Source organism: Haemaphysalis longicornis, unplaced genomic scaffold, assembly GCF_048455015.1.
Source record: "Haemaphysalis longicornis isolate Haplotype H1 unplaced genomic scaffold, Haemaphysalis longicornis Haplotype H1 scaffold_14, whole genome shotgun sequence".
Classification (NCBI taxonomy): Eukaryota; Metazoa; Arthropoda; class Arachnida; order Ixodida; family Ixodidae; genus Haemaphysalis; species Haemaphysalis longicornis.
The window spans coordinates 56,514,894-56,534,900 of record NW_027526245.1 but is presented as its reverse complement, the minus strand read 5'-3'; the positions used below and the strand labels follow the sequence as shown (position 1 = coordinate 56,534,900).

Sequence of the window (20,007 nt, the reverse complement as noted above, 5' to 3'; positions counted from 1 at the left end):
CTCTCGTAGTTGGGTATAGTTTCGTGCTAGCACGACGTTTTTTAGCACAATGGCTTCACTGAAGCAAATTCGATGAACAAGTCTGGACATTGTGTTCTGGGTAGAAGGCTGCAGTACCATTTTTAGCTTTGATATTCTCACCTTGCAATTAATTTGTGAACGCGAGCGTGTGTGATTGTTTTCGTGTCCTCTTTCTTTTTTGTATTGTTGTTTTCTAATATTCGTTGCTGACCGCCTCGGCATTCCCTGAACTGGCACCATGCGCCGGGCAGATGAATACCACTTGCTCCCGCGTCATACGCGTGCACCTGCCTGGTTTTTTTTTTTTTATGACTTGTTTGACCTTGTCTTTTTTCCCCTATCAATGTAAACTCATTTCGAGTCAAAACTACCTATCCTACTGCTTTTGGGCGCGACCCCCGCCTCCCACCAACAGAAGCCACGTGTCTCACGTTTCAATTACCTTACCAGGATTCTTAGAACGGGTGTGCATGGGCAGATGTTCATCCTTTGTGTGCATTTGCATATCTTCGTTTCCTTGTTCCGCGTGACTAATCTTTTTGCCCATGTCAAACACGTGCACGGGCATATCTTGTTTTAACTCCTCTTTCACCCCCGTTGCCACAAGGGAGGGGAAAATTACCTGGTTATTTTTCATTTATTTTTTTTTTTCGCTCTTTGTATACCAATGTACACTCTTTCCTGTCGAAACTGCCTGTCCTACTGCTTTTGGGCGCGACCCCCGCCTCCCACCAACAGAAGCCACGTGTTTCTTGTTTCAATGACCTTACTTTGATTCCTAGAACGGGTGTGAATGTGCAGATGTTCGCCCTTTGTGTGCATATCTTCTTTGGAACGTCTTCCCCGTGACTAATCTTTTTGCCCATGTCAAACACGGGCATGGGCCTATCTTGTTTTGACCCCTCTTTCACCCCCGTTGCCACGGGGGAGGAAAATTACCTTGTTATTTATTAATATTTTTATTTTTTAATTATGTATTATTTTTGTCTCTGTGTTTGGTTCTTCTCTCTCTCTTTTTTTCCAAGATCGTACCGCGTGACTGTGTGTTCTTATTATCCTTGTTGTAATTAATTTTCCCGCTCTCCCTTCATTCTTTTGCTACCCACCAACCATGAATCCATTTGTACAAACTCTCCCTCCTCTTACCTTGCCCTCGCGCTTGCTACATTTTCTGTATATATAGCTCTGAAACGAACTTTTTTTGTACTCTGAAGAAAGGGAGTCCTCTCCCTGAAACGTCAGTAAACTTATTTTTATTTTCTAAGTCTTTCTCGTTTGTCTCTGTCTCTACTAACCTTATATAAATATATATATATATATATATATATATATATATATATATATATATATATTTATATATATATATATATATAATGTATATGTGTATAGTGTAAAGTATAGTATATATGTACCGCTGAGATTATTGTAGATGTTTGCTTTCATTTATTTGGTTTCTTTTCTGGCAAGAAAGAGAGGTAGAGGGTAAAACTCCCCTCTCTCGTGAAGTGTGTATCGTAGAGCATATTCAGTCACTTGTAATTTTCCCTGAAGCAGACCAGGCCACTGGTCGAAACTGTTCCAAATAAAGTCTTTGTTAGTGTTTTCCAAGTGGTCGCACCCACGTTTTTGAATATTTAAACAGTAGCCAAGAATTCCTTCTCTGCTATATATATATATATATATGGTTTGGAAATGAGGGGCTCGTTAGTAAAATACAGAAAGAAATGCCGGCAGTCTACAACGCCAAAGATGGCATAGGGGAATGGTTAGACAATTTTTTACAGTTAGTATTATCGTGCGAAAGCTTAGCGAGGGCCTCGGTTCTGGCAGCCTTGATGCCAAGGTAGCATAAGAGGGATTCCCGCCAGTTACCCACTTATGACAGGTTGTAGACGTTAGAGTCACGCCCCGGGGGTTGAAAAGAAGGTACCCTTCTCCCCGTTCAGTCTGAGTGGCGCTGGCTACCACCCTCAAGCGTCAGATACAGTTGTGATAAATATAAATACCCCAGAAAGTGAAGGAGTACACAGTCGCCCAGATAGCCGAATTGGTAAGACATTCCAGATCTAATCGAAAGGCGTGGGTTCGGTCCGCACTCTGAGCGCGTGTTTTTCTTTCTTTCCTTCTCACGTAATTAATCAAAAAAATAATAATGTAACTTCCCCTATGCCATCTTTGGCGTTGTAGACTGCCGGCATTTCTTTCTGTATATATATATATATATATATATATGTATATATAGGGAGTAGTAGAACTTTGAAGATGGTAGAGAACACAAGAGAAGAAAAACTTCGAACAAGGTAAAAGCACGATTGTGGCCTACGTTTCAGCAAAGAGAACTTGCTTTCCTCAGGGGGCCACAATCGTGCTTTTACCTTGTTCGAAGTTTGTCTTCTCTTGTATATATATATATATATATATATATATATATATATATATATATATATATATATATATATATATATATATATATATTATATTATATATATATATATTATATATATATATAAAGCATATATATTATATGCTTTATTTATTCACTACGGTTAGTTAGGTTAATATTTGTTTTAATATTCGTAAAAAAGAAAAATACGCGCCAAGAGTGGGGACCGAACCCACGCCTTTTGTTTGCTCTCTAATGGCTTACCAATTCGGCTATCTGGGCAACTATGTACTCTTCCACGTTTCGGGGTATTTATAATTACTACAACTGTATCTGACCCTTAGGGTGGTAGCGAGCGCCGCTTTGAATAGAGGAGGACAAGTAGACCTTGATTTCAACCCCAGGAGTGTGACTCGAACATCTACAGCCAGTCATGAGTGGGTAAGTGGCGGAAAACCCTCTTATGCGACTTTTTAATTGCACTTTCTCCCTCTAACACCACCTAGGTGAACAAAAAATACAAAAAAATATTTGTTTTGCTGTCTTTAGCTGCGTGGCCTTATAATGGAAAAGTTCAGTTTGATTTTTGGAAGGAAACACATAGACCGATTTGACGCCACTTTTCTTCCTGAAGACTGAAGAAATACCGAAGGTAATTTACCCATTACCGTTTCCCCAGCACCCAGATTTTAAGTGCGAATGCACTTTATAAGTGACCCCAAACCTTCCACCGCCGGCGGCGGCGGCGGCGGCGGCGGCGTCCACAGTCCTCCTCTCCCTAGCAACGGCGTGGAGCGGAGAGGAGCGTCGGTAGCAACGGCGCGGTGACGTCACTTCACCACGTGACCGCGCTCGCTTCGCCTCCTCGTCGTGGCTGCGCGGGTGCGCGCCGCTCCCCGCACCGCTCCTCGCGCCGTGACGTCATGGTATGACGTCACAGCGCGCCTCCTCTCCCCAGCAGCTGCTGCGCGCCTCTCTCTCCACCGTGACGTCACACTCTCTCCTCTCCCCCTCGCTCGGCTGCAGCTGCCGTGCGCCGCTGTCCCTCTCCCCTTGCGCTCGCCTCCTCTCTCAGCCACCTGGCTCGGCGCGCTCGGCGCGGCGTACCCCCCTATATATGCAGCGATAAACTGCCAGACCTCCGTGGGTCGGCTCGCGCGCGCTCACGGGCGAATGCCAACGGATTTTAACTTTACTCCCCCTCATAGCATCACCCCGTGCATTCGCACTTAACCATGTTCACCCTCGGGGAAATGCTTGGGAGTTTTTTTTTTTGCTTTCCTGTGAAGTGAAAAAAAAAGTCAACATACAAGACACGCAGTGAAATCTAAGGTTTGACGAAATATCGTCTGGTCGGGTAATAAAGTGAACAAGCTGAACTACACCGCACTAATACGTAGAAATTCACAGTAGCTTGAGGTGCGGGCGAAAAAAATTGAGTGTAGTTAGACTTTGCAGCTGGTGTGTCCCTACGCAAAACCTGAAGTGCTTGCTACGTTAGTGGCCGGATGCACTAGCCGCCATGTTCATCATCACCATGACAAGAAATTTTGTTTTTGGGCAATTGTAGACGTGTTCAAGCTGCTGGCCCCTACAGTGGTGCTAGTACTCGCAAGGCTAGGGCATTTCTCGGGCCGATTTTGCAGTAAACGTTCAAAAAGAATGGCTGATCAGCTTAGCGAGTTCATTGCGACGAGGGTAACCGCCGCAACACCTTGGTTACATAGAGGCAGCCAACACGTGGGCTTCAATGGGGGTGGCATTGGGAATTAAAAACGTCGTTAAAACAAATTCTTTACATATAGGTTCGTTACATCAAGGTTTTATTGTACTTTTCCGCAGTTCACAATCATTTCATTCCCTACTGAATCGAACGTTCTGGTTTAACAGTATTAAAAAAATTTGGGTATTGCTACCAATCGCACTTTCAACGTCTTTAGTGCTCCTCTGATGAACGTTTTGGATTTGTACTCGTGTTAACTGGTTTTCACGATTTACTCGCTGAGGTTTTATTGCTATACTATGGTATAGCATACACGCAATTTAGATGTCTTGCATTTAACTTTCTCCGTGACACCATTTCCCTTGTTACTGTGCACCAAATATTGCGAAAAGGTATAAGCCACGCGAACAGCTTTTATACTTCGAAATGATCCTGTCTCCATACACGTAGCGTTGAAGCGTTCTTTAACTAGCGTTTGTGCCTGGAGCCGGCCTCCAGTTTTGGCGCTTTAAGTCCATGGTGCCAGAAGTTTCATTCTAACACGTCTACGCGTGCTTTCTGTAACGTTTATTCATGAAGATTTCACCCAACCTTCTCAAACAGGTATATATTTTGTATAGAATTGTTGCCATACTTGTTCAGAATTATATCGGACGACATTTTCTGGTATTCTAATAAAACATGCCGTATGTATAACAATAGCGCACTATAAATAACGTCTTCCCTTGAAGTGCTTTATCTAGTGATGTCTTTGTCTTTTGTGCGTGATCGAAGTCGCACTATGTGCCGCGGACGTATCTCCCATCCATCTTGTTTTCGTCATACGGATCTCTTTTTTAGTAGTTGACGGTTGCGTGACGTCCACAGATTCACAATAAGGCATATTTTTGCTTGTACGGCTTGATATTGCTGTCACTGGGGTATTTCTCAAAATAGTTTGTAAATGTTTCTCCTTTTAAATAGTCAGCACTTTTCCTGGTGCAACCAAATGTTATGCTAGTGATTCGTTGTTCAGCGTTCACGTATAACAAATATTGAGGAAATGCATGCTACACGCGCATAGTACGGCCGTTCCATAAACAATTGTGTTGTACGTGGCAGTACATGGTTTCAGTGAAAACAATGGAACTGGGGAAGAAGTTGCACAATATACCTCAATTTCAACGTCCATCTGGCTGGAACATGGTACCCGGTAGAAATAGTATTACTTGCGTGAAATAAGAACCAGAATCACTTCTGCCGGTACACACCACACTGCCGGAACATCTGCACTCCTGATGGCCGAGGCTGGACTTTTGTTAGCCATAATCGGCTTAACTATAGGTAAGGTAATGGAACGTGCTATTTTTTAGACCCAGTTCTAAACATATTTTTTTCTGAAAATACCTATTAGCGAAAAGCTGTCTATGTAAATAAGCCATATAATCTTGGCGATACATGCTTTCACCGAAAAACGTAATAACTTCCAGAAGCCACGATAATTTTTTTACATCCAGTCATTTCATATCAGGGAAGCAGTTGTGACTAGTGTCGACGAGGCGTCTTATGTTTGTACAGGAGCCCATTTTGTAATGCCCATGTTGAAGCGCGGTGTATATTCTTAGAATATGCGAATTACCGGGACCAGTGCGTAGTATAAAAGGGGTAAACCTAGTGTTTTACTGTGAGCTCACCAAGAAAAATGTTAAAGGGAAATTTTTGGCGAAATCAGGCATGCTGCTAGTAATGGTTTGGAACTTAGTAAGCATTGCACCCAAATCTCCGTAAACGGATACCCTTGTCTTCAATTATTTCTAATAATAATACGTTGAGGTCGGTAAAATGTTTATGTCAATAGCACGTAGGCTGTTTCAATATAAGCTAGAAATAAAAGAAAATTTTCCGGAAATACAATTTTTCAATTGAACACGACTACAAAATGCTAAACTTCTAGAATAACTAATAAACCTCGCCAAGGGAGTCTAAATGTACATAAAAAGCATAAAAAATATTACCATTTTAAAACATATCGCTGCTCAGAAAATACCGCACATTATAAAGCAGATATCGTAAGAAAAGCCATTTTTATTGCTACATGGCCACCTTTGAAATATCACCTATTCCAGGACGTGTCAGATAGCGCGGGTACAAGAACTCTTTTAGACAGTCCGTGTAAAACCTTTCTGTCGGCACTAGCCAATAAAGTGTACAGGGACACGATGTAAAACAAAAGAAAATGCGATTTTGCGAGATCAACTCATGAATTTTTAGTTTTGCTTGAGGTAGGCTTAGGGACAATTCGAAAAACCTCAGTATTCATAGAAAACAGGGAGGCGAATTTCTTATGCCCACACTAGGTTGAAGAAAAACAAATATTATTTGTCACTTTTACAATGACAACCGAAACATTTAGTGGGGCTCCGACGAGAGCCAATGGTTTGCCGTAGTGTTCATACAATCCAAAAGGACGTACAATCGGGCTAGTTGCTGATGCTTCATACTGAATTGCGCTAAGTATAGGCACGTTGCGCTTATGTTTGCCTCGCAAGCAGCAGCGCCGTTTTCGATATCATGGTTGTTGGGGGGTTAAGTTCTTGTAGCAAAGATTCCACGCATATCAAGCGCTCGGTTCGTATGATTCATGCTACGTGAGTGTCGGCGCCCTGTCCGAGACACCAACACCCGGGACTATCACGAGTCAAGAACGGTCGCCCAAACAAAGAAGGCATCTAAGGTGACGCCATGATAACAAGGCCGAGAAGAACCAACAGTTTAAGTGGCGCAGACGAAAACACTCTAGCTGCTGATATTGCAGCCGACCAGTCAGATTCAAGGTAATACAAATTGCAGGGAGGAACCGATGCATTCACCACGGCCGTATTTTTTTACACCGTGTTTACACAAACGTCTATAGCCAGGCGTTTGTCCACCACATTATAGCGGTGTGCGGAAACAATGATCAAATATCCGTAAAGTGAAAAAAAATGTGAATTTTTATTATGGAATTTTCGCCCTATTGCAATGATTACTCGAGTAAAGTGTGTAGCGGGCGTATTCGTGCGCATCACTCACTACAATAAGTGCTTCATTGGTAAAAAAAGCGACTTCATAGATTTACGTCCCAAAAAACAGTGTTTTGGCATTGATATTCCCTTTGGCTGCATTTAGCCTACAGCCCTTAACAAAAAAAAAATCGCGCCAATCCACCCCGTGAATGTGGTTGGAAAGCAAAGCTGTAAACGGCACCCATAACGATTACCCATGCGACGTCACTTAAATTCACTCACATCGCTCTGCAAATAGTGAAACCAGAGAAAAGTGAAATACACTTAACCACACCATTTATTACTTCAAACAGATGTTCTTGCTAAGGTTAATGTAGCACGACACTGGAAACTTTTTTTTTATAAAATTAATGCTCCAACCCGGTGTTAGACGATCTGACTTCTCTTTCTCTGTGCCGCGGATGGAGACGACGAGATTTGCGGCAGAGAAGGAGGAGCAGGAGGAAGAAATACTTCTGTTCAGATTTCTGAACGGCCCAGAGTGCAGCCCTGGGGACTGATTCCTTCTTCTGTGTAGCCCATATGCAGTCCGCGCGGCCTGTGGTGTGTCCACCCGCTGAAGCTGGGTAGGTAGAGAGGGCCTAAACAGCACTATCTCCCATTGCTCATGTTGGGTAGTTGACGGAAAGAGAGGAGGGTGCTCAGGGCTAAAGTCGCACACCCCAATTACGGGGCGGAGTGTTCCTACTTCTCAACAAAAGTTACATTCAGCGTCGTAGCGATTCGGATGCATTAAGTGAAGACGCGTAGGCTGTGGGAAGGAGCCCAGATTGTATGAGCCGTAGGGTAGTGTGTTGTTCTCAGGAAAGGTCAGGGTAAGGCGAAGGTACGGTCTGTCTCAGAAGGCGATAATGCTGGGTTATCTCCTTGAACGTGACAAGCGGGTGACTGTCTTCGTGCAGCTCTATAGCACGGTAGGTAAAAGCGCAGGCTTGTTGGGTGGGCGTATTTGTTGCCCTCCATTGAAGCGTGAGGGGGTGTCCAGATGAGCTGAATGGAACCGTTTGGGGAGTGATTTTTTAGCACGCGCAGTGCAGGTCAGGACACCCAACCTGACTGGCAATTCCAGTAGGCTTTCTGGGAATAGGTGGCTACCCTGGTTGAACCCCTGGTTGAATGAGAGCCAGGCTGATGACTGGCTCTTCTGCTGCTGACATTTTTTGGGTCCTAAGCGACGCACACGCAAGGAGGTTGGTTCTGGAGGTAGTCACGACGATGACGTATTGCTGCCCTCGTTGTTTGGAGCCGTCTGTGTAGATAACTGTATGATCCCCACCGAGGGTAGTGTTTATAGCTTGAGCCTGTGCATTTCGGTGACCCTCGTCATGTGAGGCGTTCTTATTTCTAAGCAAAGGAAGCATCTTTAGTTTTAGTCGCCAAGAGTCTGGGAGTACGTCAAGCGGAGTGACATTCTGGGCTACCCAGCCAATCTGGGGAAGCATGCGGTTACCCACCGCAGTTCTGAGTCGGACCTTCTGGTTAGAAAGATGACCTTCTATCAGCTCTTCCACCGTGTTGTGGAGCCCCGTACTAAGCAGCCTCTGTGCTGTGTGAGCGCACTCATGAGAAGACCAATGGCCTGCTCGACCGCCTTTCTAATCATTATATGAAGCATCTCTATGTCTTCATTGTCGAGAAGAAGACAAGACGGGGGTTGACGTAAGTGACTATTGAGAGGTCAAAAGCTTCAATTAATCGAAAGGTACCGGATTCCTTTAGGCCTCGCTTCTTGGTGGCAACTCGCCTGATCATGTGTATGATTTGATTAATGCTGTTTTTGAGGCGCTGTAAAGAGACGTCACTCTTGGTGTTAGCCACGAGATGTAGGCCCAGAATCGTGATGCTGGGGCTCGGAGTGATGGCCTGGCCATCAAGGAGTATTTGAATGTATTCCTTGAAACGTATTCCTTGATGTATTCCTTGACCACAACGAGCTGTGATTTTTTACGTGAACACTGGAGGCCACAGGCTTTAGCACATTGGCGTACTAGAAGTGAGAGACCATGCATTGGTGTGAGCTTCCTTTAATTTTTGTAACTCTTAGTACATGAGCAAGGTGCGCACAGGGCCGCTAGACGGGCGTGAGTGGTCGCGTGACACTTTCACGTGGCATTCAGCGAGAACGCAGGGGGTAAACCCGTAGATGTGCTTAGTGAGTACACCACCTGTTTTCCGCGTCTTCGCGTGGGCTCGTAGCTAAATTGGTAAAACAACAGGCTCTCACTTTGTTAGTCTATTAGTTCCAGGTTCGATTCCCGGTGGTGCCAGTAAATTCTTTTATTTGTTCGCTGGAGTTTTCTGGTGACACCAACGGTCGCGAAAGAACCCTTGGGGGGTAGAGGTAAAAAGCTTTGCTTTAAAATCGGTACTCTTTTATCGATGCCCTAGCATGTGCTACAGACAACGTTATTAGGAAAGGGGCTGCCCTCACGCCGGCCTCTGTCGGGTGCAGCGTTCGTATAGAGAAGAGTAGGACGCTAACAGGACTGGGACGAGGGGCAATCTTGATATAGTTTGTTTAAAAAGGTAAGAGAAAGGCGGGACACCTAAATATACACACAAGAGCCACTCTCTGCGCTTGCGCAGTAAAACTGATAAAACCGAAACCCAAAACATGAAGGTGCAGAAACAGATCTGCTTAGACGACCACGAAACACACGGACACTGTCAGGAAAATGTGGGAATGTCTGCTTGCAATATGTTATCTTTCTTATCATGGTGGCTCGGTAAATGAATTTTGGTTCCTCACCAGTAAGCACGATTGACGGAAGGCTAACGCACCCTTCCTCTTCTGTGATTATGAGATATGCTTCAATAATCTCGCGCGCTATCCTGTCTTTATAGCGCGTGCCAGAGTGTGCGTGTTCTGAAACTGCGGTGTGCACTCGCGCGGTTTGCAAGTTCTGCAATGATAAGAAAGATAACATATTGCAAGCAGAAACTCCAACACATTTTCTGCCAGTGTTCTTGTGTTTCGTGATCCTCTGAGCAAATCTGCTTCTGCACCTTCGTGTTTTAGTTTAAGGTTTTATCGGTTTTACTGCGGAAGTGCAGAGTGTTACTCATGTGTGTATATCTAGTTGTGCCCCGTTTCTGTCGTCTTTTTCAATAAACAGTTGCAAGTTTGCGCCTCGTCGTAGTCCTGTTAGCATCCTATTCATCTGTATACTCAGCGAAATGCAGTACGTCCATAAGATACAGTTTTAATAGTGTATTATCAAATCTGGAAATGTCTACCCTCTGAACCCTCTACCGCATGTTCATGAGGCTTACAGAATGTTGTTACAGTTCCGGCATTTTAAAACATAATAAAAAAATTCTGCACAAAAAAATAAATGAAAAAAGTCTGTTTTTATAGTACTGAACTGAAACTTGGTTCTTCCTCAACAACTGGAAGGCAAACTAAGATCGGCTCAACGGACCATGGAACAAAAAATGATAATAATAACACCTAGGGAGAGGAAAAGAGCTTCCTGCATCAGGGAACAAGCTCGTGTAGATGATATCCCAGTTCAAGCAGGGAAAAAGAAATGGACTTGGGCTTGCCTGGTAGTGAAACGAACCGCCAGTCGTTGCACTATCAGAGTAGCACAGTGGATACCAACAGATGGATCTAGAAGAATGGGGAAGGAAATAAGACGATCAAAGGAGTGAAAAGGCAAATTCACATGCAAGCAGTGGACTCAATCAGTGCAGGACAGGAGTGGTTGTGTAAGCGAATTGGAGAGTCTTTCACCCTGGAGTAGACCTGAGTAGGCTGCTGTTGATGACGATGATTCCCAAATACTATTCCAGCGAGCCAAGGTAGTAGCGAAAGCATGGAATAAAGCAGCCACGCATACGCTCTAAATGAAATAAAATAAAAGTCTACTCTTCCTTCTCGTCTCACTGCTGTCAGGATGATTAAAATTTTCCGGAAGCAATACCCCTTGAGGTAGCATTGTAATAGCATTTACGTTAAACGCAGTATTCACATTCTATGGACAGTGTTAAAGTAGGGAAACGAGCTCTGGCTTTACGCTTGATAAATTATCTGCTGTATTATGCTACTCTCGTTTAATATTCGGCAGTGAAAGTGCTCTCTGATACACTGTGCAGCCTTATATTTATTTCTTTTCCTTCCCTCTAATTGTCTTGCCCCAGTCGTGCCGGCCATTGACGCCTCGAGCCTTAGCCCATGGTACTGTCAGCGCTTGGTTTCCCCATGGATTGTAAGTGCCTATTTCGCATTGCTTAACCTCCTGCCTTAAAGGCCTTTGAAAGTTTAACTTCATGTAGACCCTATTCGATGAAATATTGGTTGGGAACATTAGTTACAGGTAATTGTGCAACTATCAGTCCAATTGATAGTTCGGCAAGTAGTAAAGGTGGACGTCAGAAATCGTCAAAGAAATAAATACGTTGTGCTTGGAAGGTTGAAGACCGTTTCTTCCGAAAGAACGAACAGCGGAATGTAGGATTACACGTTAATCTTAAGGTCTTTCGCTACAGTGCACTAAATTTGGCTTGGTAGCATTAAATAAGATTACACGCTCTCGTAACTCTCTTAGTCGTACAGCACAGACTGCGGCGCGAGGCTGTCCACTACGAATTCTACAAAGCGAAGCCGAACGGCAGAGTCGACTGTCGCCGCACGTACGCCAGTCACTTCCCAGGGAAGGGATAACTTTCATATTAAAGCGTTTATTATGCGAACAATCACGAGACAAAAACCACACTGCTCTTCGCACCTAGCTCCGTGGGACCTAAACCGCCTACGTCCACCCAGCCATGGATTTTCGGTCAGTTAGCGTCACCGTGTCTTAGCCGAAGTGAAGCGCGCTAAAGTAACGAGGGGCCTCGGCCGAGTGGCACCGGCGCTCGACCTCTGAGCTTCCACGCGAAACTTTCAAAGGGGGGACGCGGTTCAACCCGAACTGCTGGCTGAAGCAGGTAACAACGCGATCAAGGCATAAATAAATCATAAATGGTGGGTGGTGGGCCCTTACGCACGCAGGACTCAGCGACCAATGCCATTAATGCCACAAAGGCCATTGTGGCCAAAATGCAAGGCATACCCTGTGCTGCGCTGTCAGACGTTCTCTTCCCTTGTCCCGGGCAGGCCGCCGCCGCCGCCGCGTCTCGAGGGAAACGATTGAGGGACGCACGCCCCTCCACGCCGAGCGGAGGAATTTGTGTCTGTACATTCCATTTCCCTAAATTCCCACCTTATGGGGAACCCCGACCGACGGCTACTAGTTCAAAAAGGAGGAGGAGGAATGCCTTTATTAACAGAGGGGGCATTATGCCCTGTTGGGCAAGGAGAGGGACACGAAGTAAAGGAGGGAATAATAAAAAACTCTGTTTAATGTTCAATCACTTGAAATGGTGGATAGCATTTTAAAGTCTGTGAACATATCGTTAGTGAATTTTGTGAAGAGATAGGTGCAACGTTTCTTAAAAGGTATCGGTTCATGTTACTAGACCAACTTGTAGAGACAACTGGTGAGCACGTATTCAATAACTTTCTCAAGCACTGAGGGGTCCTCTTGAAGGCGTTGCAGATGCAGTTCTTCATCTCGGGTTGGACAACCGAGGTCCAATAGTGGCTCGCGACTGGTCTGGAAGTGTGCACTGTGCCATATCAAGTGATACAGGTTAGGGATGCACTTCTCGTCACAATACGGGCAGCGTAGGATGTGCAAGGTGGATCCGTGGGTCCATATTTGTAGTACATGAGGGGTTAGGGCAGTGTAAGCGTAATTCTTATTACCGACCACCACCCCCCGAGCATGTGAGCGTCTTGAGCTGGACCAGTACACCCACCGGGGTGGTATCTTGAAACCTCTTGCGACCTTCTGCCTTGAATTTTCACAGGTAAAGTTGCCAGTCTGGTTGTGGTAGGAGTTCAAATGGGGCACTGGAAACCACTGGAGGTGTGTCCAGTCTCTCCCGGGCGGCGGTATGAGCCGCGTGGTTGCCATGTGCCCTAGGCGTGTCTCTCGGGGACCAGACGATGCAAATGACGATGCCTTCCAGTTGAAGATCTCGGATGGCATGTAGTATATTCGTGGTCATATGATTAGGTTAAAGCGTTCGGTTCAATTTTTTAAGGGCGACGTGAGAATCCGTAATGATGTGAAATTTACGTGAGGAGAGTGAGTCACAATGATCGCGGATGGAATGGACAGCCCCCAGGACACCCATAGGTTCAGCTTCTTCAGCTACTACATATGTATTGGAGATCTTCCGGGAACCATTTAGCAAGGGGGCGTACGGAGATGTCCAGGCAATCGCAGCCTCATTGCCGCACACGGCGGCGTTCGTGGATATGCCGACTTCGTTCTCCATCTTGTCGTTCTGGATAGTGCGAACGTATAACTCACGTGCCCTCACCTGCCGTCGAGTTATAGGGCGACGCCATGGGGTGCCAATCGCAGGGTGCTGCCAGGGCGGAAGGGACAACGTGTAACGAGTGATGTCGTATATACTGTCCATGTAGTCCCATGAGCCGATAGTCTTGTCTTTGGGGGATTGCTCATGATGTTCATTAAGACGTAGCTTGGTCTCTTCGATCAGGGTATCAAGGGAGGGAAGGGGTACAATTTGGTGAAGAATATCTACGGGGGTGAATTGAGGAAGACCACTAATTGTCGGAGAAGGTGCCAATTTAATATATGGAGATCCTTTACGTGGTCTGGGCGAAGATCATATACCGGAACGCCGTAAGTGAGGTGCCCGTGTATAATGCTTGGCTGTGCAATAGCACGGCCAAGCATTGTACAAGCCTGACGACGGGCACCACCAACCTTATTGGATAGGCGGAGGAGGGCATGCAAGGTGTTGCGCCAAGTAGCTTTCAGAATAAGGATCCATTTACGGGGGCTATTGCAACTGCTAAAGGGCAGGCCGAGAAGACGAATGGTGCCGCCTTGAGAATCCAGCTTCGTATCGGCGATCTGGATGGAAATGATCTGATCTGAATTTGTGCCATTTTTGCCATCAACGTTGAGTAGCTGTGTTATAGTGGGTGATAGCCGTTATTGGAACTGGGAAACGCAGCGTTCAAGACTCAATACGGCAGCCTGGGTTCTGTTTGCATGGAATCTTTAAGGATTTCTCTTTTTGGACGAATAAGCAGAGCGCCTTACCCATCGTCTCAAACGAACACTCCTAATGCAAGCCATACAAGAGTAGGGTTCACTAATGCATCCGAAAGCACACTACGCAGAAGACACTTAATGAAGAGCGAAACGAACATAGTACGCTGGAAATGACATTCTCCTGAATGGTGTGGAAAGTAATGTTACACAATTTACAGAACCTGAGCTATGGTTATACCACGTACGCTGTAGTAGAATAACGTTGCTGTTAATTGCATTACACTATGTACACGTAAATAGATTACCCTAAGTAAACAGGGGTAGAAAGAACCTTCGGGAGATTCACACATTAATAAGCACTTGGAGATCCTCAGGAGCAGATGTTTTTGAGCGCGCGTGGGAGTGAATGCGAAATTCTCGAGCAGTGAATACAATGGGCAGATGCGCAGTAGGAATACCACTGTTTCATAGGGTCGACGCAGCAACTCTATGGCGCCGCGCAGGTAGTGGTACAGAGCGTGAAATGGCACCTCTATGCAAAAGCTCTGTAGCATCGAAAAGCTTGAGAGCAATTATCTAGTTCGGCCTGTGATGGATAGGGAAGAAGACAGGAGAGCACTGGCTTGAACTTCAACCCAAGGGTACGTCCCGGATAAAATTCGTTGACCTAGCGAGCCGACTGAGCGGAGCATTGGGAGTCTCCCGATAAGGTGCGACTAGGTGGTTTGCAGGACGCTGGGCTTTGCGTGAGGGAGGTAGCAGCCGGACGACAGTAGGGGTTTTCGATAGAACACAATTGTCGGCCTCCGACGAAGGCGTCTCGTTCACGGATCAGGGAACGCCGACTACCCGAGCTTCTCAGACAAAGCCGCCCTGGCCACCTTCGGTCCTTGTAGCCAGGATTTGAAGGAGATCGGTGTTGCTCATGCGTAAGTCAGCAGAGCTTTCTAAGGCACTCGCATTGTTGAAAACGCGGGGCACATGGCAGCTCGGAAGTTACGTCACCGTTCAAAGAAAGCATACAACGCGTACAACGCATCACACAAGAGCTCGCTCGGTCAGCGAGCACGCAATCCCACGCACGTGTGCCCAATCACGCACACAGTGTTATACATTGAATGACGTCCAAAAAACTTAAACACCCTCCTGAAGGTCAGAGCGGTGCATGGGGCATTCTTGGCCGATTCATGGGCACTCAAGCAATAGACGGAACTCATGGAACCAAGGTGAAATATATTTAACAACGTTGGCAGTTAGCGTCCAGTTGTATGCACCGACTCGATGCGTGCTGGAGAAGTGAGAAGAGAGGAGGAGGCGCACACGGTCGCATGCGCCATTCGTCCGCTTACAATTAACAGCGCAACACACAACAGACGGAGATGCTTATAACTCACCGGACATCCAAGACAACGAACTGGCTGTGAGAGCAGGTAATATTGCGCTCAGGTGATGCACAAAGCAAACAATGGCCGCCGTGCCCCTACGCGATTAGGAAACAACAAGTAGGACAAAGGCCAGGAGTGGAGAAACTTCACGACAAACTCCAGTGCTGCTCCGTCACGCTACATGCACACTAGTTTCGTACTTGCGGGGACACCGCTGGCATCCGTCTACTGGGCGGTGATGCAAGTTTGACGCTGGTGTCAACGTACCTTCAGATAGTTCCTGCCTGTGTGCCCGGCAGGCCGACGCGCCCGCCGCGGCCTGTCCCCCTATGGGGGGGGGGGGGGGAAAGTGCGCGGGAATCCCTAATTCTTCAAGGGAAGGAGCTCGCGCCCCTATGCGCTGAGCGGAGGAATCAGGGTCCTTACACTGCATACATTTATCACTAGTCTGGGGGGTCATTGAAACAGCGCCAAATATTCAGCTGTAAGCATACTAAAAAACCACGCCACCTCCACTGACGTGAGACCTGGGGAGTGGCGAAGCATGCAGTGTATCAGTGTATTCAAAGGGAGTAATTCTCTCTCTTGCCATACGGAGGGCACTGATATACGCGACATCGCAATTACGAAGATGGAGGGAAGTGAAATTGAAACGGGCGACTGCAAATTTTGAAGTTAAAGCGAGTACGCAGAAAAATGGCCGCCAGTAAGCGCGAACGAAAAACCAGCATCCCGGTGTGTTCTTTTTATACGAGTTTTTGCCGATGCAAATCAAACGTACAAGCTCGAGACGATGAAAACAAGTACCCCGGCATGTTCTTTTAGTTCGCGTTACTTTCCAGCGCGAGGCACTGGAAAACGAGTGTCCCTATGTTTCAGTACCGTGACCACTTGAGAATACAGCGACATGAGACGACGACGACATAAGACGCCGATAGCCCCAGACCCTAAGACGGTTCTCCCCTAAAATCGATGCTTACACTATTCGCCCCGGCACCCGCCGCTTCCTTCACCTTGATGACACTCTTCGTTTCGAGGAAGGCAAAACAAGAGCATTGACCTGTTGGTATCACGATTATCTGATGGTTGAACACGGCAAAAAAGGTGAAATGTTTGTAAGGTCCCTGCGCTAAAACTTTTCGAAGGAGCTCCGCAGCTGTGTTTTTTTTCTTTTTTATAAAAAACACCTGAGCAAATATTGAAGCGTGTGATGGGCTGGAAGTGTTGGAGTTGGACATGGGGAGTTCGAATAAGTTGCGCCCCTTGGGGATATTTATTATTTGTCAAAAAGCTGGACTCTAATATTTTAATTTTTCGTTTACATAAAAAAAACTGCCACTGGGGATGACGATCCAACGCTGAACTCGTCGTTATCAGACAATAGCCTATTCACTGAGCTACCCCGCAGGCAATAATTGTCACTTGTTTACACTTGCCACGTATGCAACGTTTTGAAACAATTGATGAAATGGTACATTTGGGCAAGTAATAACGTCTTAGGTGGGTGCCTTATCCGCTGCGTAGGGCAGCAACCTAAGCAGTCGGATTTCGTGGGATATTTCTTCTCTCAGCCTTGCACACTTGTAAGACAAGCAAAAAAGTGCGTTTCAACTTTGGCGTTTTGCGAGCATCCGTTTCTATATGTTGCGACCACGCAGATAGCGTTGAAAGCATTGTCATGGATGTGAAAATAAATTACCTGGGAGATTGCGAATTAGGTGCTGAGGAAAAAAAAACACTGAATGAGTGTCAGCGCGGATTATTAACGATATATATTCAAGGCGTTTCCTCCTGAACAGGATAATTGTGGTTTTCTTTGACTGCTCATATATGGTTTGCGTATATTCTGCTCGAAGAAAGGCGCTCCGGGCTCGCTTCCCACAAAACGACAGGCTCGGTTACAGTCTTTGGTGCGAGTTTGGTTTCGGGTTCGACACCATAGTGTTGCGGTATTGTAACCTCTCATGTGAAGCAAAATAATCTGCAAAGCCTCTCCTAGGCCCCTTTATTCGTTGACAACAGTGTGGTTCGACCTTGATTTCATTGGTTATGAGGTTTCAAGCACCTACTCTACGCAGATGAGAAGGTGCGCCTTAGTGGAAGGCTCGGGATTAGTTTTAATTTTTTTAATTTGCGCCGAATTCTCAAACAGACGGGCGTCTTCGCTTTTCGCCTGCAAAGCGCCCACTGCGGCCTGGAATCGAACCCGCCTCCTTGGGCTGAGGCGCACAGTGTCTTTGCCATAGAGCTACACCGGCGGCTGTATGACCTTGACGATTTATAACGAATGCGTTGTTCGTAGCCCTTTAGACCCTGGTGGTGTCCTTTGGTGACCTCACCTAAAAGCTCCAGTAGCGCATAGAGAATGAAACCAAAACTGCTAGTTTTCTGGGGAGTTGTTCTTTAAATACACCTATTACGATACATGTCACTGTAGTTTTATTTTACTGAAGCTGGACGCTACAAAAAAGAAGAAGCTCCGGTGAAGAAGAAATTACGATATTGAGGCTGAAAAAATGGCGGTCCGCGTTTTCTTTCCAAGCTTGTAAATAAGTGCACTACGTATGACATCTGCTATTTGTAGGTTCATGTGGTTATAAGGTTAGGAAAATAAGCAAAAATGACGTCTCAGCGTAACATAAACGTTTTATTTGCCAGTGGCCCTAATTTCGTTATTATTAATCTGTTAATACTTGCATGTCCAGCTCCCTTTTAATTTTGTGGGCATACGGGAACTTTACATTTAGGAAAACACACGGAAAACATTGTTTTGCTTGAAGTGCAAAATCAGGCCTGAAAGAGGAAGCAATCTGGGAACACCAGACTTGTAGCACTTCTTAGACGCCACTATTGGCGCTCAGGGGACGTATCGACCCGTTTAACGCGTCGTAGTGCCTGTGTTCCATTTTAAGACTAGTGATTGTGCGGAAGAAATAAGGAAGGCTTTGAAAGAAATGAAAGCGCGCAAAAAATCTGGTAAGGATCAGGTAACAGAAGACCTCTTGAAGGGAAATTGCGCTTGAAGAACAGCAAACATGTACACGCAACATCTAATGGCCGCGAGTGAACCGGAGTCTTAGAAAAACGCAAAGATGAACCTAATCCATAAGAAAGGTGACATGAAGGACTTTAAAAATTACAGGCATCTGTCAGTCGTTCTGTCAGTCAGTCAGCAGAACTGTCGGTCGTTTACAAGGTACTTACGAATGTAATCGCTTACAGAATTTCTGCGACCTTAGATTTCAATAAACCTAAAGGACAACCAGGGATTCGTAAAGGCTATTCAACAATGGACCACATTCACACGATCAATCAGGTAATAGAGAAGTGCGCTGAGTATACTGAACCCCTACATATAGCCTTCATAGATTATGAGAAAGCATTTGACTCGGTCGAAACCGCAGCAGTCATTCAGGCATTACGGAAACAGGGTGTAGACGAGCATTATGCACAAAATACCAGAGGATATTTACAATGTGTCCACAGCTACTACCATCTTTCATGAGGAGAGCAGCAAAATACTTAAAAATAAGGGCGCCAGTCAAGAAAACACAATCTCTCTAATGTTCTTAACAGCATGTTTACAAGAAGTATTCAGAACTTTTGATTGGAAACAGGTTGGAATAAGGGTAATGAAGAATATGTCAGTTACCTGAGATTTGCTGATAACGTCGCTTTGCTAAGTAACTCGGGGGACTAATTGTAAAGCATGCTTTCTACAGTGGACAAACAGAGTAGAACAGTGGGCCTGAAAATTAATATGCAGAAAATTAAAGTAATGATCATTAACCTCGGGACCGTACAGCGGTTTCAAATAGGTGGCCAGGCAGTTGAAGGGGTCAGCGAATATATATACTTACGCCAAGTTGTTACCCCGGATCCAAAGTATGAGGCAGATATGCTTAGAAGGATATAAATGGGGTGGAGTCAACACAGTAGGCATTCTCAGATAATGAATGGCAGCTTACCGTTGTCCCTGAAGAAGAAGGTGTATGATAGCTGCATCCTACCAGTACTCACCTACGGGGCAGAAACTTGGAGGCTCACTCAGAGGGTTCAACTTACATTCAGGACGACTCATCGAGCAATGGAACGCAAGATGACAGGTGTAACATTAAGTGACAAGAAGAGAGAGGAGTGGGTCCACTGAGGACATATTAGTAAAAAATAAGAAGACATAATGAACGTGGGCAGGGCATTTTTTTCGATGGCAAGATAATCGTTAATTATTAATGGTAACAGAGTTGATTCATATAGAAGCCAAGTGTGTCAGGGGGCGGCAGAAAGTTAGATGGACAGATAAGATGAAGAAGTCTTCTGGAATAATTTGGTCGCAGTTGGCGCAGGACGGGAATAATTGGACAATAAT

At 45.5% G+C, this 20,007-nt stretch overlaps 1 protein-coding gene across 2 annotated transcripts in view; it reads left to right on the top strand.

Moving 5' to 3' along the window:
- The first annotated feature begins 5,340 nt into the window (after window positions 1–5,340).
- Window positions 5,341–20,007, top strand: part of LOC144165117 (uncharacterized) — a 65,072-nt gene continuing 50,405 nt past the window's right edge. Inside the window, exons 1-2 of one of the 2 annotated variants that reach the window (XM_077695230.1) lie at window positions 5,341–5,450; window positions 11,315–11,382. Coding sequence is in view for 1 of the 2 variants with exons in the window: in XM_077695229.1 (XP_077551355.1) it covers window positions 5,405–5,450; window positions 11,315–11,382 (114 nt within the window). In the remaining variant the exon portion in view is untranslated. The remainder of the gene's footprint in view (window positions 5,451–11,314; window positions 11,383–20,007) is intronic. The other variant, XM_077695229.1, reaches the window with a different exon arrangement.